At 54.6% G+C, this 26,129-nt stretch overlaps 1 protein-coding gene across 2 annotated transcripts in view; it reads right to left on the bottom strand.

Moving 5' to 3' along the window:
- The window catches only part of AP2B1 (adaptor related protein complex 2 subunit beta 1), a 95,417-nt gene that overhangs the window by 24,369 nt on the left and 44,919 nt on the right, over positions 1 to 26,129 (bottom strand). Inside the window, exons 12-17 of one of the 2 annotated variants that reach the window (XM_054166240.1) lie at positions 25,738 to 25,836; positions 22,082 to 22,341; positions 16,939 to 17,131; positions 6,864 to 6,905; positions 4,899 to 5,045; positions 2,883 to 3,028 (exon numbers count right to left, since the gene is read on the bottom strand). In XM_054166240.1, coding sequence (XP_054022215.1) covers positions 2,883 to 3,028; positions 4,899 to 5,045; positions 6,864 to 6,905; positions 16,939 to 17,131; positions 22,082 to 22,341; positions 25,738 to 25,836 — 887 coding nt within the window. The remainder of the gene's footprint in view (positions 1 to 2,882; positions 3,029 to 4,898; positions 5,046 to 6,863; positions 6,906 to 16,938; positions 17,132 to 22,081; positions 22,342 to 25,737; positions 25,837 to 26,129) is intronic. The other variant, XM_054166241.1, reaches the window with a different exon arrangement.

Genomic DNA, 26,129 nt, shown 5'->3' on the forward strand with positions numbered 1-26,129 from the left:
CCATCATCAGTGCTGGTCCATGTGCTGAGCAGCTGCCTGCCCAGCAAGCAGCAGCACCTTGACTCAGGCCTCTTGGCTCTCTTACAGAGCTGCAGAGAACTGCAGGAGGAGCACATCACACTGCATGGCTGTTCCACCACTGGGAGCTATGGAACTGCAGCCAACACAGAACAAAGAGATGGCCAAGGAGGGCTTTGTGGTTTGTAAGTGAGCCCTGCAGAACAAACGAATCAGTGCAGCCAGCTCTCTGCTCCCAGCGACAGCGCCTGGCTCTGCTGCTTGCTCTGAGGTTCCTTCAGCCAGGGGTGTGGAGCACCTCAGCAAAGCCAATGTTTGCCTCTTTGGTCCAAGAGACATTTTAATTGCACAGGCAGCTGTGCATGGTGTGGAGAAGAGGCAAAGCAGCTAACACCTGACACTTCTGTACGGGGCACAGGCTTCTCTCCGAGTTCAGATGGAGGTGCAGGTGAACAAGACAGCTTTGGAGTCCCCTCCTGACTCTGCTTCTCAGTGGCAGAACTCACATTAGCTCAGAGGTGGTAAAGAATTTACAGCCACAAAGATCTCCAGCTGTGCATTTTCATGTTATGCACTAAACCCCAGAGACTCTCTGCACAGCGTGTATGGAGTGTGTTGCTCTCTCCAAAGCCAGGACATATCCCATCCTTTGCTCTCCTTAGTTTGCAGCCCTGGGGAGCTGAAATCAGACTACTCCCAGCAAGGCTGTACCCATCTCATACACCTGCAGCCCTTTCACCCTGGGAGATGCCAGCCCTAGTGCTGTCCCTAGGACTCAGAGGACAAACAAAGTTGGACTTCCTGCTAAGTGTCTGTGATGCTGCAGCCCATCAGCTCCTGCTTTACTTCTGTAATGTTTCATCCCAGAACTGCAGTGAATGGGATTAGCAGGAGCTGGGGGAGCTGGGGAGAGGGAAGGGACAGAGACTCCCCATCACAAACCCTAATATTTTAGCCTGCAGAGCCAGCCCACTGCAGCTCTTCCCAATGCACCACTCAGTGGGATGAGGGGAGAGCAGGAGGCTACTTGTAGAAGAGTGAAGAGCAGCTGCTGGTGTGCAGTCCATGTCCTGATTGCTGCAGGAGGATCTGCTGTTTTACTGGGCAGTGCTGAAGTGTCTTACATCCTTGAGAAGGACCATGGAGGTGTGGCCAGAACACAGCTTGATGCCTGGGGAGACATTGCAACCCCCAGGGCTTTTTTCCAGGCCAATCTGCATGAAGCATTTGCATACATCAGCTTAGCAAAAACTCTCCAGAAAATATAACAGTCCAGGGAGAACATTTACTGAGACTTACTTAGCATAATGTCTTTTGTAAGTAAATATTATTTGTCCCAGGAAATCCCAAACTTGCAAAGCTAACAGTGAGATCTTTAGAGAGACCTGAAGATAAAGACCTCCAAGCAGATCTTCGCCTGAAGGCAGAGGCCCCCAAGCAGATCTTCACCTGAAGGCAGAGGCCCCCAAGCAGATCTTTGCCTGAAGGCAGAGGCCCCCAAGCAGATCTTCACCTGAAGGCAGAGGCCCCCAAGCAGATCTTTACCTGAAGGCAGAGGCCCCCAAGCAGATCTTCACCTGAAGGCAGAGGCCTCCAGCAGACCTACAGCATGAAGAACCCCTTTCCAGCAAAGGGATATTGAGCACTCTGGGTACACATCTGATTCACAAGATCCTCTTCGCAGGCATCCTAAGAACTGGCCTGGTCCTTGCTCAGGATAAGGGCACAGGACAGGATAAGCCCTGAGTGGGAAGGGTGTTTATGTGCAGACAGGGTGGCAGCTCTGCCCTGTCATGTCTCTTGGCTGAGATGGGTTTCTGAGAACAATTTGTATGCTCTATAAACATTCAAGGAGCTGCTCCTGACAGCATTGTTCCGCTGCCAGTTCCAGGGCAAACACGTGCCATGGGCTCTCAGCCTGCAACTCCTTCACTGAAAAACAGCTTTGCTAATGTGACCTGCAGGCTGAGGGGCAGCCTGGAGATGATGTCAGGGGGCACAGGCATTAAAGGACTGATCCCAGGGCAGCTCAGATGACTGCCTGTTTGTGCTCCTGCTTTCCTCAGGGCACTCGCTGGCTGTAAAACCACCAACCCCCCTAACAGCTCATGAGGCTGCTTTGAAACTCTGCAGAGATGAAATGAGGCAGTGAGGAGAAGGAGAGGACTGTCTGCTACCTGCTTGCTCCCAGATTTATCAGGCTGCATTTTCAGCCCTTCACACAACTGTGGTGTGATGCAGAGTTGAGGCTGCACCATCCAGCTCTTTCCATGACTGCCTTACATACCTATAGAGAAGTCCTAGCATCATGGAATGGTTTGGGTTGGAAGGAACCTTCAGAGGTCATCCAGTCCAACCCCCTGCAGTCAGCAGGGACATCCTCCACTAGATCAGGCTGCTCAGAGCCTTGTCCAGCCTGACCTTGAATATCTCCAGGGATGAAGCCTCAACCACCTCTCTGGGCAACCTGTTCCAGTGTACCACCACACCCATGGTGCAGAACTTGCTCCTAACATCCAATCTCAGTCTGTTGTTCTCCAATTTCAAACCACTGCCCCTGGTCCTGTCCCTGCAGGCCTTTGGGGACAGTCTCCCTGAAGCCTTCTTGCAGGACCCTTTCAGGTACTGGAAGGCTGCTCTAAGGTCTCCCTGGAGCCTTCTCTTCTCCAAGCTGAACACCCCCAGCTGCCTCAGCCTGTTCCTATAAGAGAGGTGCTCCAGCCCTCTGATAATCTTCATGGCCCTCCTCTGGACCTGCTCCTTCAGGTCCATGTCCTTTACATCTAGCAGTGCAGACACAGACTCCTGGCTCAGCAGCATTGCAATCTTTGTAGCACAGCACACACAGAGTCCTGATTTCTTACCTGTTCTTATTGAACTGAATGGCAAAGTCAGTCATGTGCTGCAAAGCCTTGTTGGTGAAGTTCATCTCCATGTAGATGTGGCCCTGCCTGTGACTGAAGGTGCCTGAGATCTCCAATCCTTTAGCCTTCACTGCAGGCAACCAAACCTGCAACACAAGAGAGGTCACTCAGCATGAGAAGCCTGGCCAATAGGTAAAGAGCAAGGACAGCTTCCCAAACAGCAGGCAAGGCCTGAGTTAGGAAGTGCAGCTGCATTGGGGTAGGAAGCACTAAAGAGACCCTACAGGGAAGACAGGATGTGGGGTGTGAGGGGATCAAGCTCACCAGTGAGAAAAGAGCTGGCTGCTACTAACCCATCTTTGCTCACAGCACTCACAGAAGGATTCAAGCACAGCACAAAACCTGTGCACAGGAGGCAGGGAGAGCTTGTGTGTACCACCAAACCTGTGCATAAGAGGCAGGGAGAGCTTGTGTCCACCACCAAACCTGTGCACAAGAGGCAGGGAGAGCTTGTGTCCACCACCAAACCTGTGCACAAGAGGCAGGGAGAGCTTGTGTCCACCATGCTATGGAGAGACTTGCCCAGCCTGCTGATGGAGAGGCTTCTCCAAGGACTTGTTGGGACTGTTACAGGCAGGACTACATAGAAGCATGGGGCTGATACTGTTAGCTGCTTGTGTTTTGGGTTCCCAAATCAGCTTTGTGGGAAAAGCCCAGACTCAAACTTGAGTGGTGCAACATGAAGTCCTTTGCTCTCAAGCCCTGGGTTCTTTGGTGCTTGGCTCATCCATGGCCTAACAGCTGTGAGCAGCTAAGGACCAGAAGCTCTGAGTAGGATCTGCAGTTCCTTGAGATCCTGGATTTCATAGGATGCCTTAAGTTGATTTAGAAATTGGCTGTTAAATGAGTGCTGTTTTTTGTTTATTCTTTCAGGCAAGAGAGGTTGACCCTAAGCTACCTGTGGCTGATCTCAGCCCCATGCTCTTCCCCTCATGAAGGCACCAGCCTGAGCAGGCTGCAGCTGCTCTCCACCACTGCCAGAGCATCTCTCTGCATCACTGCAGCACACTCACCACAGCCACCTCCTTTTATCTCCACTGTCACAGTGAGCTCCTCCAAACAAACAAATCCTCTAGGAAAGCTGGAGCTAACAGTATCCTGCCCTCAAGTTTCCTGGGGAAGCTTGCTCTGACAAGTCTCCAGGAAAGCTGCTCTGACAGAACTGCAACCCTCCCCTCTTACATAAGCCACTCCTCAGGGGAATACTGGGGGAACTACCAAAACCCAGGAGTTTGTAACTAACAGTTTACAGTCCCCAGCTCAATGCTCCTCTGCCTGGGAAAAGCCCAGGGTGTCCCTAATGGAACTGAGTTGAACTAAGGTACCCCAACAGCACCAGAGACCCACAGCAAAGGGGAGAGTTGAGCAATCTCAGACTTACAGAATCCCAGCATGGCAGGGCTAGAAGATCTGGAGATCACCCAGTCCAACCCCCTGCTCAAGCAGGGCACCCACAGCAGCTTGCCCAGGAGCACAATGGCCAGGGGGGCTTTGGAAGCTCTCCACACGAAGAGACTCCACAACCTCTCTGGGCAGCCTGCTCCAGGCCTCCAGCACCCTCACAACAAACAACTTCCTCCTTGTTTGCCTCTTGTCATCACTGATGAGTCTGGCCCCATCCTCTTGCTCCCTTCCTTTAGCTCTTGCTGAGCATTGCTCAGACCCCCTCTGGGGCTGCTCTTCTGCTGGCTCTCAGTCCCAGGGCTCTCAGCCTTTGCTCCTCCCAGAGCTGCTCCAGGCCCCCCAGCAGCTTTGCAGCTTCCCCTGGACTCTCTCTGGCAGTACCCTGTCCCTCTTGAACTGGGGAGCCCAGAACTGGACCCAGCACTCCAGCTGTGGCCTCCCTAGGGCAGGGCAGAGTAGAGGAGAGTGTAACCTGCCTCGACCCGCTGGCCACACTCTTCTTGTAGCCCAGGCCAGGGCAGCAGAGTGAGGCTGTTCTCTGTCCTTACGTACAGCCTTGGGAGCCACGTATCCTCCGGGGGCCATGCCCATATCCGCCGAGAGCTCGAAGAGGTCGTTGAGTCCACTCCTCACCACCGCCGGGGTGGGGGAAGGGGCAAAGGTGGCTGGCACCGCGGTTGGGATGTAGGTCTGCCCCACCTGCAGGAGGCAGAAAGAACAGGCACTGATTTAGGTGGCACGGGAAGGACACCACTGTTTGACTACAGCATCGACTTGGGCAGTATCCTAAATACCTCCAAGCCGTTTGCAGCTTCCCTGCTGAGTTCTCAACAGAGCTAAATAAAGCAGCCGAGTGCCAAGGCTCTTGGCAAGGCAGCCCTGCACTCGGCTGTCACCTCAGCCATGCACAGGCTTTGGCATCATTTTTTACAGCTCCAGTTATCTACTCCAGTGTAGAGGAATCTTCTCCATCTCTCCATCTCGTGAAGACCATGTGCTGTGTGGATCTACCCTGCATAAACCCAGGGAACATCAAGTCGTGCCCCAGCTCCAGCAGTCTTCAGGAACCTGCAAGGCTGTGCACATCCAGAGGTGGTGAGGGAGCCATCACCCTGTTGTGTCCTCCCACCTAAAGCCAGAGCTCTGCACTCCACCTAAAGCCAGAGCTCTGCATTCCCAGCACTGGTCCAAAAAGTTCATTCCATGAAGCAGAACCAGTTGTCTCTGTCTGCCAGAGGACAGCTTTCTGCAAGAAGGGTAACCCTTCCCCCTCAGGGCACCAAGCCTGGAATATTAACCTTTAGGTGCCCAGCTCCAGGTGGGAGAGTGCCACTCAAGTTAGGCTCTCAACTTCTCTTCTTCACTGTGAGCAGGAAGAATGATGTGCTTGAGGTTCAGGCTCAGCAGACAGCAGCCCAGAAAGAGGCAGTGACTGAGGCAGGCCACAGCAAACAGTGCTGGCAGGTCTGGCTTGGAGCTCTCATTGCTGTGCTGTGTTTGGGAGCCCACCTGGGATGTGGTGCTCCAACCACCCCTTTGGACAGGTGGTTTACACAACTGCTTGGTGGGTTTGTGCTGGCCCGGAGAGGCAGAGGCCTGGCTTTGAAGGGATGATCTCTCCAGTGTATCTCCCACATCCTGCTGTGGAATGCCTGGGCTACAGCTAGGCTGAGCCACAGGCTCTCCCCTGTTCAGAATGCTGAAGTTAGAAAGGAATGCAAGGCTCAAGAGAAAGGAGGAGAAAGGATGGCTGCAGCCATAGGCAGGGTCTCTGAAGGGCCCTCACTCCAAAACTGACTGTGCTTCCCTCACTGAATTCTGCCTACAGTCCTGGGAAAGAGGGCCTGGAGCCTTCTCCAGGAGATTGCTTCTGGCTGTGGGTTGGAGGGACACCCCCCCCTTCTGCCCACCACGTCTCCAAGTCATCCTTTTCCCATGCTTTCCTAGAAAAAGTGGGATACATCTGAAGCCCCAGGTGCTGTGAAAGCAGCATGAACATCTCCCACGTCCTGGCAGGCGCCCTGGGCTCCAGGACACCCACAAAGCACAGGCACAGAGGAGGAGGCCAGTGGCAGGCAGAGCTCAGCACCAACCACATGTAATAGGAAAGCTCACAGCACCTGACTCTGATGTCCTGGACACATCTTAAATGGCATTTGGGAGGAGAACAGCAGTGAGTTCAGCCAAGCCTGTGGTGACACTGGGTTGGGGTCACCAGGTTCCAGGCTCTGTGAGCAGAGGTAAGCACCCTTGGGCTGCCAGCTGCCAGAGCAGCTGCACAGGGAGCAGGGCACTGCCAGTGCTAACGCTGGTGCTCAAACCAAAAGCCTTGAGAGAGAAGAGCTATGCAGGTAAGAGTCAACAGCTCTGGTCCTTGGGAAAGCCCAGGAGACAGCTGGACTCAGAGCACCACGGGTGGGGAGCTGCGTGCCTGAGCTGCCTCTGTCCACCTGCAAAGCCCTGCCGGGTCCTGCTGCAACCCCCCTGAGCTGGGTTAGAAAACGGAATGGCACTTACTGCCGGGCTTCCTCCAATGCCCCCGCCAAGGTCACTGCCAAGCTGAAAGAGAGAAGGAGAGAGAGGAGAGAAAAGACAGAGTTCATTTAAGCCAAGTGGCAGCTGGCACGGCGCGGCCCGGCCGCTGGCACCGCCGCCGGCACGGCTCGCCCGCCGCGGGCAGGACAGGCAGAAGCACACAGGCAGCAGAGGGGCTCCTGGCTGGGGGGTGAGCAGAGCTGTTTGGAGAGCTGCCCCATGGACCTGCTGCAGACAGGAGAGTTCTTGCAGGTTAGGAAGAACAGAACCTCAGCCTCCCCCTTCCTGTGCCTGCTGTCACTGCACCGAGAGCTCTGCAGCTCTGCTCTTCCACGCATCGCTGCTCTCCCTTCAGCCCACCGCGCTGGGGCCAGCAGCCCTGAGCAGCTCCACAAAACCCAGGGGGGTGACTGTGAAATGGAATAAAAGTCCAACTGACAGGAAGCTCCTGCAAGCCTCAGCCTTCTAGGGAGCAACGAGGGACTGCAGCACAAGATGCTGGCCCCGCTCCGCTGACACCCGGCTCTCAGTGACGAGCAGGACACGTGCTGGCCCTTACCACAGCTCAGGGAGGGCTTTGCCTTCCCTTTGAAGCTGCCCCCCTCCCTTAGGAACAAACAGCTTTGTGATGCAATGGGACACTCAAATAGTAAAGAGACCTTTCAGTGCACCAGGATGTTTCATATCTCTGCCAAGATAGAGTCTGAAGGCACTGAGACAGCCACTGTGTACCACCCATGGACCTTCCACAACCAGCAAACCCCCCCTGGAGTCGCTCTGCAGCCCATTAGAAGCTGTCCTACCATGAACTCCCTTTACAAAGCATCCAGAACCATGGATTTCATCAGGTATAGATTTCACCATGGACTTCACCAGCCTTCTAAGGCACCCTCAAAGGCCATCTTGTCCAAAACCCCTACAGTTAGCAGGCACCCCTCCAACTAGATCAGGGTGCTCAGGGCCACATCAAGTTTGACCTCCGATGTCTCCAGGGATGGGGCCTCAACCACATCCCCAGGCAACTTGCTCCAGTGTCTCCCCACTCTCACTGTGCAGAACTTCCTCCTGATGTCCAACCTGAACCTGCCCTGCTCCAGTTTCAAACCATTGCCCCTCGGCCTATCCCCACAGCCCCTTCTGAACTAGGACATCCCTCATCCTCTGCCACAGCCACTCTTCACACAGCAACTCCTCCTCTCACTGCCCACTGCACAAGTCCAGTTTTTCCTCAGCTTCCTTAAGAGATACCAGACAGAAGTGAGTGATTCCCAAGTCAAGAGCAGGCTCAGCCACAGGCTGAAGGAAGGCAGCCAGAGGATGCAAATCCAATTAATATCGAGCTTACAAACAGAGCTGATCGCACTGTCAGGCCTGCTCCAGCCTGGCAGAGCAGAGTTTTGTTCTCCAGCCTGCTCTTTAGGCCAAGCCATGGTTTAGGTTCATTCATCAGATCATTTACATCTCGTTACTGGCTCACTAAGGAGTAATAAATGCAAGCATTACACTTCATCCCTCTCCTTAGCCCTGCACGCTGATGAGCTTCACACTTTATAGTGACAGGCAACGGAGGACAGAGGAAAAGGAGGGAGTGAAGACTCCACCTCATCTCCAGACATTCCTGTGAGCACAGAGGACTGCTGGCACTGTTGTCTGAAGCAGGAGGAAGGCTGCTTTATCAATCAGCAAGCATTTTACAAGGGGTATTATGGAAATGACTGAATAATTCTGCATAATCAAGGCAGATGTTCTCTGTTCTACCATTTCCTACCACGCTCAGCACAGGAAGCTGCAGGCTACAAATCCAGCCTCCAAGACACCCCTGCCCTGGTGTCTGCAGGCACTCACTGGGAAGGAGGGAATGACATAGTGGGGTTCTTCAAGCCAGCCACAAGTCTGCCACCTTCTTCAGCTGTCAGGCCTTGGGGGAAAGTAGGACCTGGATCTATTGCCTGCCCTGAGTCTAGACTCCAGCCCTCACCCCCTACAGGGCACAGAAAATTACTCACTGGCTCAGAGGGTTTACCATCAGCCTCCTTACAGGTCTAGATTGCTGCCAACATCTCTGCTTTGTGCTAGCAAGCTCTGACCTGCTCCTTCTGCAGCCTGGTGAAAGGAGGGGTCTGCAGACAGCAGCCTGCCACTCTCCTCGCTCCTAGGCTCAGGACCAAGGCTGCAGATGTGTGCTGCAGAGCCAGCTCCAAGGAGCTGGCAGCTCCACCAGGTCCCTGCAGGCAGGGCTGGCTCTACCTATAGAGTGAAAAGAGCAGTAACAACCTATCTAGTGCAACAGAAACTAGGAGAGGAAGTTAATACAGAGCTGATCAGTTCTGCAGCAGATCTGGGGTGCAACATCCATGGCAGAAGCACCCAAGTCCCTTTCTCCATTTCTCTTGCCTGTTACTCTCCCAGAGCAGCAATGGTTCCTCCACTCAAGAACTAGAGCTCTGCTTTACCCAGCCCTCCTGCAAGATGCTCACCACTGAGCTGGATTCCAGCCTCAAGGCGATGGAAGCGATGGCACCACCACCGTGAAGCAGAGGGAGGAAGAGAGAGGGAACAGGAAACAATAACCCATGGAGCATCCTCTCCCATCTGGAGTGACAGGCAGGGTGCAGAATGCAAGCAGCAGATATTAGTCAGGCTGAACTGCTGCTGAACCAGTTCCCCAGGGCTGGCAGTTCTACTTAACCATTTGCATCCATCCCATGGGTGGGCAGCCACACCTGCCAGGACCATGTCAACCTGCCTTACAGGAGAGCAGGCAGCTGCCTCACAGATGCAAGGAGCACATTATTACAGCTGTCACAGAATGGCTGGAGTTAGAATGGCTCTGGAGATCATCCAGTCCAACCCCCTGCTCAAGCAGGGCACCCACAGCAGCTTGCCCCGAATCACAATGCCCCAGGGGGGTTTGGAAGCTCTCCACACAAGGAGACTCCACAACCTCTCTTGACAGTCTGCTTCAGGGCTCCTGCACTTTCACACCACAGGAGTCTCTCCTTATCTTCAGATGGAATCTCCAGGGTACCAGTTTGTGCCCCTTGTTGCCCCTGGGCACCACTGACAAGAGTCTGGCCCCATCAGTCAGCCCTACTGAGGCTGAGTATGAAGGTGGGGTGGACAGGAGCTGCCACTTGATGGCCAAAGTCAACTTGAAGCACTGCAAAGTCCTGTTCCTGAGCCCAAAGTTGGCAGAGTTGCCTCTGGCTGAAGAGCACAAAGCCTCTGCCCTGCATGAGAGCTGCCAGCCTCAGGAGATGAGCAGGGAGCCTTGGCCACCAAACACACCAAATTCTTCCAGCAGGAATGGTCTTTACTCCCTCCAAGCCCATCCAGCAGCACTGGAGCAGCCACATGGCATCAAGGAGAGGCTGGGCTGGACCCTGTATCAAGAGAAGCAGCACCAGCACCTCTTCCCTACCTGCACAGTGCCAGCAGCCGCTGGCTCTGCAGCTGGGGAGCCCCTGCCCCGCAGCAGGGCTGTGCTCCTCCTGACTTAGGGAGCGCAGCAGCGCTGGAGGGACTGCATCAGGAGAGTTCATTTGCATCTTAATAGCAGCCCCTAGCGAAGTGCCTCTGCCGAGGTGCCCATGTGATCTGGGGGGGACAATCACTCCTGCAACATGACGTGAGGCACTGGGAGCCGCAGGGAACAAGGGCGAGGGTGGAGCCAGGGGCCGGAGCTGCAACCAGCGCTGCTCGGCAGAGACTTGGAGAGCGGCTCTGCATTTCCTGCGGCCATGGGTTCACAGGGGGCAATCGCTCCTCCCTGCCTCACGGCCCAAGAGTGAAGCCTGGCAGCCCAAGGAGCCGGGTGAGAGCAGGCACTGTGACCCAGCAGCCAGCAACACAGGCTGTGAGCCCAGCAGAGCACAGCTGCTAGCCGGCCACTCGCTCTGGACAGATCCTCTTAGAGACATCTTAACTGCAGGCCAGCCCATGGCTTCTGATGGGCTGCAGGTACCTCACAGCAGACTCCACTGTGGCTCACACAGAGACATTTTCAGCCCCTCATTTACTGCCTATTTTCTGTCTCTGCTTTCTTACCTGCAAGGCAGGCTGGCAGAGCACAGGAGCTGCCCAAGCCACGGAGAGCCGTGCCACAGGTGGTGGGGGACAGGTCACGCTGCCAGGATCACAGCCACCGCTTTCAGGAGCACTTAACTGCTAATGCCTTGCCTTGCACACCAAGTCCTCACCATTTTCCTGTACTGAGAGGCAAAGCAGCAGCTCCACAAAGCTCTAGCAGTCCTCTAACAGCCTTAAATAAGCCAGAGTGACCCACCAGAAGAGCTGCTCTTACCTGTCAGCCCTGCTCCAGCCGTGGGCTCATGCCCTCTGCCACAAATCCTGGCAGATGTGCCCTGCAGCTCATCCAGGCAGGCCTGCATCAGGAGCAGTGTGGCCAGCAGGAGCAGGGAGGTCATTCTGCCCCTGTACACTGCACTGGTTAAGCCACACCTTGAGTCCTGTGTCCAGTTCTGGGCCCCTCAGTTTAGGAAGGAGGTTGACTTGCTGGAGCGTGTCCAGAGAAGGGCAACAAAGTTGGTGAGGGGTTTGGAACACAGCCCTGGGAGGAGAGGCTGAGGGAGCTGGGGTTGCTTAGCCTGCAGAAGAGGAGGCTCAGGGGAGACCTCCTTGCTCTCTCCAACTCCCTGAAGGGAGGTTGTAGCCAGGTGGGGGTTGGTCTCTTCTCCCAGGCAGCCAGCATCAGAACAAGAGGACACAGTCTCAAGCTGCACCAGGGGAGGTTTAGGCTGGAGGTTAGGAGGAAGTTCTACAGAGAGAGAGAGATTGGCCATTGGAATGGGCTGCCCAGGGAGGTGGTGGTGTCACCATGACTGGAGGTGTTTAGGAGGAGACTTGATAGGGTGCTTGGTACCATGGGTTAGTTGGCTGGGTGGTGTTGGATGATAGGTTGGACTCGATGATCTTGAAGGTCTCTTCCAACCTGGTCTATTCTATTTCTATTTCTATTCTATTCTATTCTATTTCTATTTCTATTCTATTTCTATTCTCTTCTATTTCTATTCTATTCTGTTCTATAGGAGACACTCAGCTCCTCCTCAGAGGCTGCAGGAACAGCCTGGGGAAGCACCACTGCAGCAAGGGTGCTGGGGCTGACCCAGCACAGCCACACTGCAGCTCCAGGAGTGGCCTCAGATTACAGAGAGCAAGTCGCTTGCAGAGCCAGGAGAAGAATGTGACAGCTGGGGCAGACTGGGGGTTGCTTTGGGGCTGCCACAAGTACCTGAGGCTTCCTACTTGGAGTGCATGAAATAACTCAGGAGTAAGGGGGTTTTATACAAACACTGCTGAGTCCTTAACCAACCTCACCAAGCCAGGGTGCTGTCCACTAAGATCAGGCTTTGAATTCTCCATTGAAGGCAGTTACAGTGACACCAGCAGCCCCTGCTCCCCCCCCAACTTCTTTTGGACAAGGTGGGCACACAGGACTGCTGGAGCAGGCTATGACCAGAGCCCAGGACACCCCATGGCAGAGGGGGAGCTGGTGCTCAGGTCCCAGCTCTGTCACACTTCAGAGCAATCATACTGGTAGGGCACAACCCTGAACCATGCAGAAGGAACCTCTGGGCTCATCTCCCCTAGATCCAAACTGCCTACAGAGGGGCACAGCTCCAGCTGGCACAGCCTAAAGCAGCCCCCAGGCACTACAGAACGCTCTGGATCTGTAGCACTGAGCAGACTGCTTTATGGTCCAGGACATAAATCAGTCTGCCCAGCTGCCAGCCTTAAATCAATAAAATTCTTGTAGATGAGTGGCTGGAGTATTAAATAAAATCCTTACATAACAGACAACCCAAGCCTGTCCATTCCCATGGATTTACTGCCCTGCCCTGGGTTCAAAGCAGCCTCCCTGGCTCCTGTCAGCCTCCCTGGGAGCTGCACGCTGCTGGGCCGGGAGCTCTCGAGCCCCACAGATTATCAGAGCCAAGAGAAAATGACCCTGGCTGATGACAGCAGGCACAGACATCCTGCACACTGCTGCAGCAACAGGCAGCCTCCAACTGCATCAAGTTTAGCCATGAAAAAGCAGCTTGTAGGGGATAAAGCATCAGACTGCAGCTCTCAGCACAGCCCTGTGGCTGGCAAGCTGCTGGCCAAGCGAGTTTTGCATCTCCCATGGGGGTGAGTGGTGGCAGGGCCTTCTGCTGAGGAGCTGGAGGTCTCAAACAGCTTCCTGCCAGGGGGCTACCACTAGACAGCAAAGAAAGCAAAGCAGAGACCAAGGGGAGCTGCCCAGGGTGGCAAAGAGGAGCACAGGCTGGAGCAGGCTTGGTGCTGGCTCTGTTCCCTGGAGAGCAGCTCTCTGCAGAAGCAGAACTTCTCCCCAAGGCCTTTCTCTCCTTTGTGGACTTTTTGTGAATGGCTCACACATGCTCAGCATCTGCACATGCACAGTGGCCACAGAATCACAGACCTGCATTGGTTGGAAGAGACCTCCAAGACCATCAAGTCCAAGTGTTACCCCAGCAGTGCCAGGGCACCACCAGCCCATGGCCCTCAGCACCACATCTTTGAAACCCCTCCAGGCATGGGGACTCCGCCACTGCCATGGGCAGCCTGGGCCAGGCCTGGAAACCCCTCAAGGGGAAGAAATTGTTCCTCATGGCCAAACTAAACCTTCCCTGGTGCAACCTGAGGCCATTTCCTCTTGTCCTGTTGCTTGTTCCTTGGGAGAAGAGCCCAACCCCCACCTGGCTCCAGCCTCCTCTCAGGGAGCTGCAGAGAGCAATGAAATCTCCCTTCAGGCTCCTTTCCTCCAGGCTGAACAACCCTAGCTGCTCCTCACAACTGCTGTGCCTGTCTCATTTCATACCAACTGCAGGACTCACTGCACTCATCAGAGCTACTCAGTGAAGGAATCATAGAATCATCAGGGTTGGAAGAGACCTCAAGGATCACCCAGTACCAACCCCTCTGCCATGGGCAGGGGCACCTCACACTAGGTCAGGCTGCCCAGGGCCACATCCAGCCTGGCCTTAAAAACCTCCAGGGATGAGGCTTCTGCCACTTCCCTGGGCAATGAGCTCCTGAAGCAGCTGGAGCCTCCCTGGCCATAGGGATCAGCACCTAGAGAAGTATCTTGTGAGACTGAGGAAAGGCACATCACCAACATGAACTTGGTGTGCATCCAGTTTTACACCCTGCAGTCTCTGCTCAGATGCCTGGACAAAGGAAACAGAAACGGAAATGCAGACTGACATCTGCCATGGAAGTTTGTTGATCCTTCTGGCTGAGTCCTGTTGGGACTCTGAGTTCAAGGGCATCCCTCTGAAGCCAGACACCCCCTCCAGAAAGGAGCAGTATCAAACAGACAGGAGCTGCACCAACTATCTGAGAAGATCAATGTGCCAAACTGGCTGAGATCCTCCAGCAGCCTCTTCCAGACCTTCAGCTGCCTTTGAGACACTTCCAGGACTCACACAATCTCACCTCCCAGCCACAGACCATGGACTCCTGCACCCACTCAAGCACCTCCCAAACCAGCAGAGAGTCTTGGTTAGGCTTCTGCACACATCAAGGAGCTGCTTGGAAAAGGGAAGCAGGGTTTGGGGTTGCTCTGCTCAGGCAGCAGCTTGTGTCACTGCTCAGGCTGAGAGATGCTGCCAGAGGCACAATGCAGAGAACACACTGCAGGTCCTCAGGGTCCCCTGGCTCCTCTCAGGTCACCTGTGATGCAAAAGGGATCTGCTAGTGCTGAGCAGAAAACAGGATCAGCACAAGAGGTGATGCAAACACACCAGTGCTGCCCACAACATGAGCACTGCCTTGGATCACAGCCCACAGCCCCAGGGATTAACTGAGGGCTCAAGGAGGGGCCCTGGGGGGCACTGGTGCCATGTCAGCTGCCAAGGTGGGGCACTGCACTTGGCCCATCAATGCCAACTGCCAGACAACTTCTCCCAGACCCAAGACTTCAGCCTCCTGCTGCATCCATTTACTTGTCTCTGGCACCAAGGAGAAGCAAAGGGTTACCCAGATGGCCTGGAAGGCAGGACAGACAGACAGCAGAACTCAGCTCCTCAGCCCCCTGAGCTGCCAGCCTGTGCTTGCAGTGCCTTCAGGCACCCAAAGCCCCCAGTGTCCCAGGGGCAAGCTGTGCAAGGCAGGGCCAAGGCTCCCAAGGGCTCTGCTCTGGGCTCACTGCTGCTTCCCCAGCAGCTCCAGCTCAGACCTTTCCCTCACCCCTGCCCTCCAGGGTGACAGCAGCCTCCCTGCTAAACAAGCAGAGTGCCGTTCAGGTGGCAAGGAGGCTGAGGCAGGCTGACCTCCCTGAAGGCAAATGCCACCAGGGGTCAGGCTGGTTGCAGTTCATTAGCTCAGGAGGTGCTGTGTTTAATGTCTGCCTTAGTAAGATTCTGACAGCTTAAAAAAATCCAACTCTGCCAAACCAGGATTTGCTGCACTGGGGAGAATCCAGCTGCCTCCTACCATTATTATTCAGAGCTTGACTCAGACCTGAAAGCACACCCAATCCAGACACACAGAGTCACAGGATCAGAGTATCTTTGGTTGGAAGAGACCTTTAAGGTCATCCAAGTCCAACCTTTGACCAGCACTGCAAGGCCACCACTAAACCATGGCCCTAAGCACCAGGTCCATGTGCCACTTAAATACCTCCAGGGATGGTGACTCCAGCACTGCCCTGAGCAGCCTGTTCCAGTGCTTGCCAAACCTTTCAGTGATGAAATATTTCCTCATATCCAGCCTGAACCTCCCCTGGTGCAGCTTGGAATCCTTTCCTCTGGTCTCTTGCCACCAAGGAGCAGAGGCTGCCCCCTCCTTGCTCCAGCCTCCCTTCAGGGAGCTGTAGAGAGCAATGAGGTCTCCCTCAGCCTCCTCTCCTCCAGGCTGAACACCCCCAGGTCCCTCAGCTGCTCCTCCCCAGCCCTGCTCTCCAGACCCTTCCTCAGCTTTCCTGCCCTTCTCTGGACATGCTCCAGCCCCTCAATATCCTTCCTGCAATAAGGGGCCCAGAACTGAACTCAGTACTTGAGGTGTGGCCTCACCAGTTCTGAGCACAGGGGATGATCACCTCCCTGTCCCTGATGGTCACAGTGTTCCTGTCCAAGCCAGGATGCCATTGGCCTTCTTGGCCACCTGGGCACACTGCTGGCTCACATTCAGTCGACTGTCAACCCAGACCTCCAAACAGAGCAAGATGAAGCCACTGTGTGTCTGGAAAGCACCCAGCCATGTTCACTGGAGTGGCTCTACCCAGGCTCCATGCTGCAAACACACCACACTGCCCCTCACACATGTCACCAGGCTGGGAGGGATCTGTGTGTGTGCTCCAGCCCATGGGAGCAACTCCCAGGCTGATCCTTCCACTCACCACTTCCTTGTGCCACCAGAGTAAGACTGCAGCTCCCAGCTCCCCTCCCCAGCTGTGGACTCCTTGCTGAGTGATTCTCTCACTGCAGCTCATGCCCTGCTCACACCCCAGAGCAGAAGCCATGTGGGATTTACTCATGCTCAGGAGCCTGACCCTCCTGGGACCACAACACCTCCTCATGAGCAGCTGTGGCACGGGGAGGACTCCTCAGTGCCCTTCCCTCTTGATTTGATTGCAATTCAAATGTCAGTGATGAAACCATGACAGCTTGGAGAACACAGAGGGAGGACAACACAGGGCTACAGCTCGCAGCCCTCAGAGCTTTGCACTGAAATTCAGTAGGGCTGGGAACCAGGTGAACAATTTCCTCTTGAAAGGGAGCCTGAATCCATCACAAAGCAGTGGAACACTTCACATCTTTTCAAACAACTCTTTGGTTTTCTTCTACAGACAGAAGCAGCACAGAGCAAACACAGCCCCTGGGCACAGGGATCCTACAGCATGCAGCAACACTTGCTTTGTGGCAGGAAAAACCTGCTGGAAGTTGGGACAATGGCTCTGGAGTTCTAGGCCTCAGCACTGGGGGCTCAGTGATCCAAGCAGTACAAGCAGGACTGATCAGATCAAGGCTTTTGCAGACACAAGCACAGCTCCAATCAGTTCGCATCAGCTGAAGCTAAAGAGGATGTCACTTACCAAGCTGTCCAGCCCTCCTCCCAGCAGGTCCACAGCACCCATCTGCACAATGGACACTTGGGGAACATTCACTGGGGGTCCCAGGTCCAGGTTGAGAAGGTCACCCAGAAGGTCTCCCTGTGCAGGGATGACCTGTGGCTGCTCCAGGTTGGTGGTGGCCGTGGTGCCCACAGGGCTATCGCCAGCGTCGGTGCTAGGGGTGGGAGGAACAAGAGGCAGAAGAGAGGAACCTGAGTCGCCTTTGGTCTCCAGCTACAGGCTCCCAGCATGAGGAAACACAGCAAGGGGAGGCTCATGGGCAGAAACCAGTTAAAAGCTTCCCCTGGCAGCTGACCTGGCCATTGCCATGTGGAAGGCAGTGTTAGGGCAAGCGCTCCAAGGCCTGCCATGCACTGCCCACGACTCTTGGTGCAGGAAGGGGGGAGACCTGCCCACCTTGAGCCTCAGACCCCCAAGCAGTGAGCCATGAGTACTGCATGGACTACAGCAGTGAAAAGAGTTATCTTCCAGCTCAGAAGAAACCTACAGAGGTGATGTTCAAGCCCACTGGACCTGGAGAATACATAAACATAGAGAATAGAGCCCAGATGTCATCACAGACCTAACACTGAGACCTCTGAGCAGTGCAAACTCAACCACTCCCCACTGGTGGGGATCAGCCACCTTCCACTGACCAGCACCGAGCTCTGCAGCATCCCTCTGGCTCAAGACCTCAGTCTGAGACTGATTCCTCCCTTCCAGCAATCAACTCCTTTGCTCTGTGTTAGCAGCCATGCCAACCAGTGGTGCAGAAATGCTCCTTACAGAGGTCCCCACATCCCTCAGCAGATGCAGCCTGGCAACCTTTGGCATGCACTTAGAACTGATTTTATAAGGAGAGGGGAAAACCAGTAAGGCTGAGAGGAGCTCCTGGAGAGCTCTTTGCAGGCTGTTATCTCTTTAAATCAAGACACTAACATTGCAGATACCCTGAAATCTGCTTTGCATCCTGTTGCCAGCTGACAAAACTACCTCCAGCTCCTGCTGCTGCAGAAGCAGCCAAGAGGTGCCTGCACACAAACACCAAGGGACTGGGGTCCTGACAGGGTGCTTGGCACTGGGGCTCTGCTGCAGAGAGTGCAGCTCCAGATTTTGAGGAGCTAGGAGTCTCTACTGATCCTTCTTCAGCCACTGAAGGGAAAGCTTCAGCAGCAGAGCAGAAGCTGCTCCCAACTTCAGTGCCAAGAGATGCAGCAGAAGGGCTGCAGAACGAATTAGTTACCAGGCAGGGAGGGAAGGGCTTGAAAGAGTTTCACTGAAGGCTTCAGACCCTTCATGGCACTCAGGTCACTTGTCCCTTCTGAATCACAGCATGTTTGGGGTTTCTGCTTTCAGCAAGGGCACTTCTGAGTGTGCTGAAGAGCCAGCTGAAACATTGCTGAAGAGCAAGTGGGGCTGCACTCCCACCCTCGGCCCAGGCAGCAGTATGTGAGCAGAGGCACACCACCAGCCCTGCTGCACACCACACCTCGTCAGCACTTACTCATCCCTCTGCTGGTGGAGATAGAAGCAGCCCTTCAAGATCTGCTGTTAACTGCAGCCACCCCAAAACCCAACTGGAAATTAGGGAAGGACAAAGGTTGGAGTCCTGGTGGCCAAGAAGTTCTCCCCGGGGCAGCAAGGTGGGCTCGTGGCCGAGGTCAATGATCTGCTGGGGTGCATCAGGAAGTGTGGCCAGCAGGTTGAGGGAAATTCTTCTGCCCCTCTGCTCTGCCCAGTGAGACCATACTGTGTCCAGTTCTGGGCTCCCCAGTTCAAGAGGGTCAGGAAAATTCTGAAGAGAGTCTCACAGAGGCTGCAAGGATGATGAAGGGGCTGGGGACATCTGTCTGATGAGGAGAGGCTGAGAGACCTCAGCACACAGCACCAGAAAGAGGCAAACCAATTCCACAGCGATCAGTAAGATTCACAGACTGCATGGGGCTCTAAGGGACTCTCTAAGGTCATCTTGTCCAACCCTCTTGCAGGCAGCAGGGACACCTCCAACTAGAGCAGGCTGCCCAGGTCAAGAGAAGTCAGATCTTCAGTGTCTCCAGGGATGAGGCCTCCACCACCTCCCTGGGCAACCTGTGCCAGTGTCTCCCCACTCATAGTGCAAAACTTCCTCCTCATGTCCAGCCTAAAATCTGCCCTGCTCCAGTTTCAAACCTTTGCCCTTTGTGCTTTCCCCACAGCCCCTTCTGAACAGTCCCTGCCCAGCCTTCCTCTAGGTCCCCTCAGATACTGAAATGCTGCTGAAGGTCTCCTTGAAGCCTTCTCTTCTCCAGGCTGAACAGCTCCCACTCTCATAGCAGAGGTTCTCCAGCCCTCTGATCATTTTCATGGCCCCTTCAGGACCCTCTCCATCAGGTCTATGTCTCTGTTGTGTTGGGGGCACCAGAGATGGACACAGCACTGCAAGTGAAGTCTCCCCAGAGCAGAGGGGCAGGATCCCTCTCTCTCCATCTCTGGCCACTCTGCTTTGGATGCAGCCCAGGCTGCCATTGGCCTTCTGGGCTGTGAGTGCTCATTGCTGGCTCCTATCCAGCTTCTCCCCACCAGCACCCCTAAGATCATACCATACACTAACTGAGACCCCTCACAACCACTTTCCTGCTGCCAGTGCCAGTGTGGTCTGCTGTGACATGGCACAAGGAGGCCTTGGCATCAGCTTGTGAGGTTTTACTGTCCTTTTGCTAATGGTAAAGCAGCAGAGCAGAATAATTGAGGCCTCTTTTTGAGCTGAGCTTGCATCAGACAAGCCTGAAGTGCCATTAAGCAACACCACTCTTGTCTGAGCTCCCCAAAGGGGCCAGAGCACTCCACCAGGATGCAGAGTGCTCTGCTGAGCACCCTTCAGACATTCTCCAGCTTCCTCAGCATCCCACTGCTGACTGAGGCCTGAAGGTTTGATGCTGAAGGAAGGGCTGATGTGAAGGCAAGCACCAGCAGGGCACTGCCAGCCCTGCTAAGGACAGAGCAGGAGGTCAGCAGACTGGCTGAGCACCTGCTAAGAGAGTCAAGCCATGCAGAGAACACAGAATTGTCAGGATTGGAAGGGACCTCAAGGATCAGCCAGTTCCAACCCCCCTGCCATGGCCAGCAGGTTGCTCACAGCCACCTCCAGCCTGGCTGCAAACACCTCCAAGCAGGAGGCTTCCACCACCTCCCTGGGCAGCCTGTGCCAGGCTCTCACCACCCTCCTGGGGATGAAAATCTAAATCTCCCCTCCTTCAGCTTGGATCCATCCCCCCCCAGTCCTATCACTGCCTGACACCCTCAAAAGTCCCTCCCCAGCTTGCTTGGAGCCCCCTGCAGATCCTGGAAGGCCACAATGAGGTCTCCTTGGAGCCTTCTCCTCTCCAGCCTGCACAACCCCAACTCCCTCAATCTGCCCTCACAGCAGAGCACCTCCAGCCCTCTGCTCCTTGTTGTGGCCCTTCTCTGGACACCTTCCAGCACCTCCAGATCCTTCCTGTAACTGAGGCTCCAGAACTGGACCCAGTGCTCCAGATAGGGTCTCATAAGAGCAGTGTAGAGGGGGAGGATCACCTCTCTTGACCTGCTGGCCACACTTCTCTTGCTGCAGCCCAGGATATGGTTGGCTCCTTGCTGAGCTCCTGGAGCTGACTAAAGCCCCCCAGAGATGTCAGCTGCTGTGCAGCCTCTGCTTTTCATCCCTGGCTGCCAGACTGGTGCTTACTGGTGCTGGGTCAGTGCAGCCAGATTTGATTTCATAAGCAGGGAGAAAACAACTCTGCTTCCCAAAGCAAGGCATTGCAGAAATAGCTTCAGCTGCTAAGAATAGCAGAGAAGTGGTGTCAGAAAATAGAAGGGGAGCAGCAGTGCATGCTGCTTTATCAGAGGAACAGCAAAAACCAGCATTGCAAATGTCAGTTGGGGAATGTTATGCAGAGGTAAGCCTGGACCCCTTGCCTCCTGCTGTAAAGCAGCCTCACATGTGTAATGCATCCCATTAATGCAACTGGCACTGCTTACCTGAGCCAAAAGGAACAGGCTCCATGGCCCCAGCACCACCACACCACTGCCTGCTCCTGCAGATCCAACCCATTTCCAGGACCATGAGCACAGGGGGGCATCAAGGCTCCAGACAATAAGCCAAAGCATTTCCCTTCAGCCCCACAAGGCACAGAGACACAATCAGTCTAGCCCAGGGGGGTTTCAGTGGTAGGGCTGAGATGGCTCTTACACTCCCCTTGCTTCACAGGCACCACAGGGGAGAGGCAGTTTCACCATTTCACAGCCCAGCAGCAGAGCCTCCCTGTGCCTGCCTGTTCCAGGAAACTGGCATTATCCTACCCAAGTGAGGTCTGCAAAGCTGTGCAGCTGCTGAAGCAAAGGCTCTTACAGGAACCAAGAAGTGAATCCTCCTCAAAGATGCTGCTTCTTACCACAGCTGTCCTCCTGCTGGAAGCATGCCCTTAGAGCCAGCTATCCAGAGCTGCTGCTTTTTTATTCCAACTCTCATGTCAAGAGGGATTAGAGCCAGTGTCTGCTCAAAAACATCACAGCTTCTCCTCACACGAGAACTTCTGATGCTTGTTTTGCCCCCTGACCCAGGAACTCAGGAACTACATACCCAGGATTAAATTCCACAACCAAATAGCCTCTTGAATGACCTGCAAGCCCCTACACAAGCAACTAAAAACCCCACTAGGGAGTTCTAAAAGATAGAGCAGCCCTCAGTACCTGAAGGGGCTGCAGGAGAGAGCAGAGCTGGGCAGGGACTTTGACAAGGGCTTGGAGGGCCAGGATGAGGGACAATGGCTTTGAGCTGGGAGAGGGCAGATTGAGACTGCAGATGAGGAAGAAATTCTTTGCAGTGAGGGTGGGGAGACACTGGCACAGGTTGCCCAGGGAGGCTGTGGATGCTTCCTGCCTGGGGGTGTTGAAGGCCAGGCTGGATGAGGCCTTGAGCAACCTGGGCTGGTGGGAGGTGTCCCTGCCCATGGCAGGAGGGTTGAAACTTAGGTGATCTTCAAGGTCCCTCCCAACCCAACCCATTCAAAGAATCTATGAATCTTTGCAACCTCTGGGACTGTTTGCTGGACAGAAACAAGCAGCCAGCCCCTGGCCAGCAGCAGCAGGGCTGCCCCAGCCTTACCTGCCGTGGTGAATGGGCAAATGCTTGCGGTGGATGCCGTGGCTGCCCTCCACGAACGCGTTGGGTGGCTTGTGGTAGACAGAAGCCAGAGAGCCAATGTGGCAGATGAGCTCATCCAGCAGGGTGGGCTCAATCAGGTCAGTCTCCTCAGAGATGAGAGGCTTCTCTGACAGCACCACTTCCTTGGCAGTCACTGGGTCTGTGGAGAGCAGGCGCCAGTAGATGTAGCCACGGTCCCGCAGGTCTGGGTTGTCGGAGTCCTGAGGCAGAGCAAGAAGCAGACAGACATCATTTCAGACTAGAGAGGAGCAGATCATTTCAGACTAGAGAGGAGCAGACTGAGATTGGATGTTAGGAACAAGTTCTGCACCATGAGGGTGGTGGAAGACTGCAACAGGTTGCCCAGGGAGGTGGTTGGGACCCCATCCCTGGAGGCATTCCAGGTGAGGCTCAACAGGGCTCTGGGCAACCTGCTCTAGTGGAGGATGTCACTGCTGAGTGCAGGGTGGTTGGACTGGATGAGCTTTGGAGGTCCCTTCCAACCCAGACCATTCTGTGGTTCTGTGAGCTGTAGGCACTTAATTGATTCAACCAGACCACAGTGACAGTCACCAGTTTCAGATCAGAGCTGCAAACTGCTCACTGCCATGAACATCCCATGGTGAAACATCAGCACTGATGCCTTTCTTCCCACTCAGCCCAAGATTTACCCCCAGCAACTGCCCCAGCCCCCAGAGCTATCACAGAATTGTTTGGGTTGGAAAAGAGCTCTAAGACCAAACAGTCATCAACCCAACACCACCATCAAACCCTGTCCCCAGGTGCCATGGCCACACAGTTCTTGAACACCTCCAGGGGTGGGGACTCCACCACCTCCCTGGGCAGCTTGTGCCAATCCCTGACCACTCTTTCAACCACTCTCCAATGTCTGCTATGATCTCCTGGAGATCTTTAAGAGGTAAAGGCAGGAGAAACCAAAGTCAGTCAAAAGGACTCTGCCACATACCAAGAGCAGACAACAATTCTGTGTGTGGCAGAGGATGATCCAGAATTCCTGGAAATACACAGAACCATGGAACCTTTTAGGCTGGAAGAGACCTCCATGATCATGGAGTCCACCCATGAAGTCAGGGCACCACTCAGCCATGGCCCTCAGCACCACATCTGCACAGCTTTGAAACCCCTCCAGGGATGGGGACTCCACCACTGCCCTGGGCAGCCTGAGCCAGGCCTTGGCAACCCTTTGCATGAAGAAATTGTTCCTCATGTCCAGCCTAGCCCTCCCCTCGAGAACATTTCCTCTTGCTCTCCCACTTGGGAGAAGAAATCAACCCCCCACTGGCTCCAGCCTCCTTCCAGGGAGCTGTAGAGAGCAATGAGGTCTCCCCTGAGCCTCCTCTTCTCCAGGCTGAACACCCCCAGCTCCCTTAGCTGCTCCTCCCCAGCCCTGTTCTCCAGACCCTTCCCCAGACTTGTTGCCCTTCTCTGGACCTGCTTCAGCCCCTCAGTGTCCTTGTTGGAGTGACCCCAGAATTCAAGCTGTGGCCTCTCCAGTGCCAGCACTGAAGCCAGGATGTGAGGTGCAGCCCAGCCCAGGAGGATGAGCCCTGCCCTGCTGGTTGCTGATCCAGGCCAGGCTGCTGGGGGCCTTCAGGCAGCTGCTGACCAACAGCCCAGGTCCTTTTCCACTGGGCAGCTTTCCTGTATGGGCACTGCTGGACAAGAAGATGCTGCAGAGATCCTAACAAGCCACATTCTTCAGAGCCAAAGAGCTCTAATTCATCCTTGCTGCTTAGTTATCTAATGAAGTTTGGAAGGATGCTAATGACAGCAGTTAGGACACTTCATCAGTTCTCCAGCTGTCACCAAACCCCTCGTTGTGCTGCAGACACTTCTGCCTCTGCCTTAAGTGCTAATTATTTCTCTCCTTTGCCAACAGCTCTGCCCAGAGCAGCAAAGGCAGTGGTGGTGGTTTGCAGCAACTCTTCCAGGGGAGGGAGGTGCTGTGGTTTTGTGCTGCTGTGCAGCACATTTGACCTGCTCATGGAAACAAGAGCTGGGGGGCTTAATCCCCATGTTTGGAGGAGACCAGCAAAATGTTTCAGAGGGTTCTCCCCCCACCCTGTAAAATGATGGCAACACATCCTACACCTCATTAGCCCTCCTCCTTGGCACTTCTTTTCCCCTTCTGTGATCTCATTCAGGCTGCTGCTGACCTGCTGTAACCTGCCTCTTGCTGCCTGTCTCAAGACGTCCTCAGGCACACAGCAAAGCCTCTCTTTGCAGTGAGAATGAGCACCCTGAGCTCATTCTGCTCCTAAGCACCTAGACACAACAGCTGGGGCAAGCACTGAGATTTCTCTGCAGTGCTGTTTGTCAGTTTGATGGTGGAGCCCTGGGCTCTTTTACACACTTTGCCCTTAACAGCTCCTACAAGCCTCTCTGCCTGCTGCAGGCAGCTCAGGATCAGACAGGGCTTGTGCAAGGGCAGATGAAAGACCACAGGCTCCTGCCCACCTGCAGGCATGTACAGATTCAAGGCTGACTGTTTCTTTCCACAGCCAGATAAAGAGACTTAAAGCTTCAAGTAAGCCTACTGGAACAAGAGATTCAGATCTTCCCTTTGCCCCTTTCTCCCAGTTCCCTGTTCCCCAGGGGCTACACACACACCTTGGGGCACAGCCATGAACTGCCCACCCATGCCAGACAGATCACAGCTCTCCTGAAAGAGGAGCTGAGAACCTGCTCACAGCAGGCTGAGAGCCAGAAGAGCAAAGCACAGATTTCTTGCCACTGACCAATGCAACACCCCCAAAGGGATGAGTAACAGCTTTAAGTACCACTGAGTCCACAGCCATGATTTCTTGCAGCACAGAGGACCAAGAGGCCAGCTGCTGAGCAGCTCCAGGTTCTGCTCCCAGCCATTCAGAGCAGCTGGGAGACTCTTCCACCACTTGACACAGCAGGTCTGGAGAGGAGCTGCTCCTTTTGGACCACACCACCACACATAAACCTCAGTCAGTACAGCCAGGAAGCAGAGGAGGATCAGCTGAGGTCCTACCCATGCCTGCTGCCAGGGCATCTCCACTTCTGTCCTCCAGAACTACAGCACTTCTGTCTGCCAGCTCGAGCCCAGCCCCACCTGCAGTGATCTGAGCTCAGCACCTCATGCATTATGGATCCAGAATCTTAACCACTGTTGCAGCCTCCAGCAAAGCTGCTGCATTGGTTGACAGCATCCAAGCACAAAGCAAAACCACCCAAACATCAGCTTTTCCTTCTCCACTGTGCTCCTTCAGCTCTGCTGCTCACAGAGCAGAGCCTCTGCCAGGCCCTTTCCCTCTGCCATAGCTCCAGATGTTTGGGCTGCAAGCTGCCTTCAAGGAGAAAGCATTTTGGTTTCTTCACAACTCTTCCCTGTCCCTAACTTTTCATTCAGTGGGGGAGCAGGGAAAGAATTTGGATGAATCAGGAGCAAAGAAGGAGAGAGCAGCTGCCAGATGGCATGGTAACAGGCACAGAGCAGCTCTTAAACACAGTCTCTTTGGGAGGGGAGAACATGCTTGAATCCCAGCTACTGCAAAGCTGAGTGGCCTGGCAGATGGGAGCCACCAGAGCACCTGCAGGGCTCTGCCTCACTGGATTCCTTGGCTTACCTGTGTGGCCAGGCTGAGGACCTGCTGAACCAGCTCCTGTGTCTCAGAAGGCTTTTTGAGGAACAGCTTCACTATGGCAGTCAGGAGGGTGAGCTGCACCTAAGAGAAAGGGATGCAACAGAGGGCAGAAAATTCATCCATGCTTTAGCAACCTCTGCCACACCTTGACATCCATGCCTGACACACAGCCCCAGCCCTGTGCTTTGTGACAGCCCCATGCTGCTCCCTGCAGGGACACCCACTGCAAGGGGCCTCAGAGCCTTGCCCCCTGCAGAAACACTTCCACAGCCCCAGGCCTGCTCAGCATACTCAGATTTAGTTCTTCTTTTTAGCTGTTCACTTTTATTTAGTCATTCTTTTTATATACTCACTTTTACTTAGTTAATCTCCTG

The sequence above is a fragment of the Dryobates pubescens genome, chromosome 13 (genome assembly GCF_014839835.1).
Source record: "Dryobates pubescens isolate bDryPub1 chromosome 13, bDryPub1.pri, whole genome shotgun sequence".
Classification (NCBI taxonomy): Eukaryota; Metazoa; Chordata; class Aves; order Piciformes; family Picidae; genus Dryobates; species Dryobates pubescens.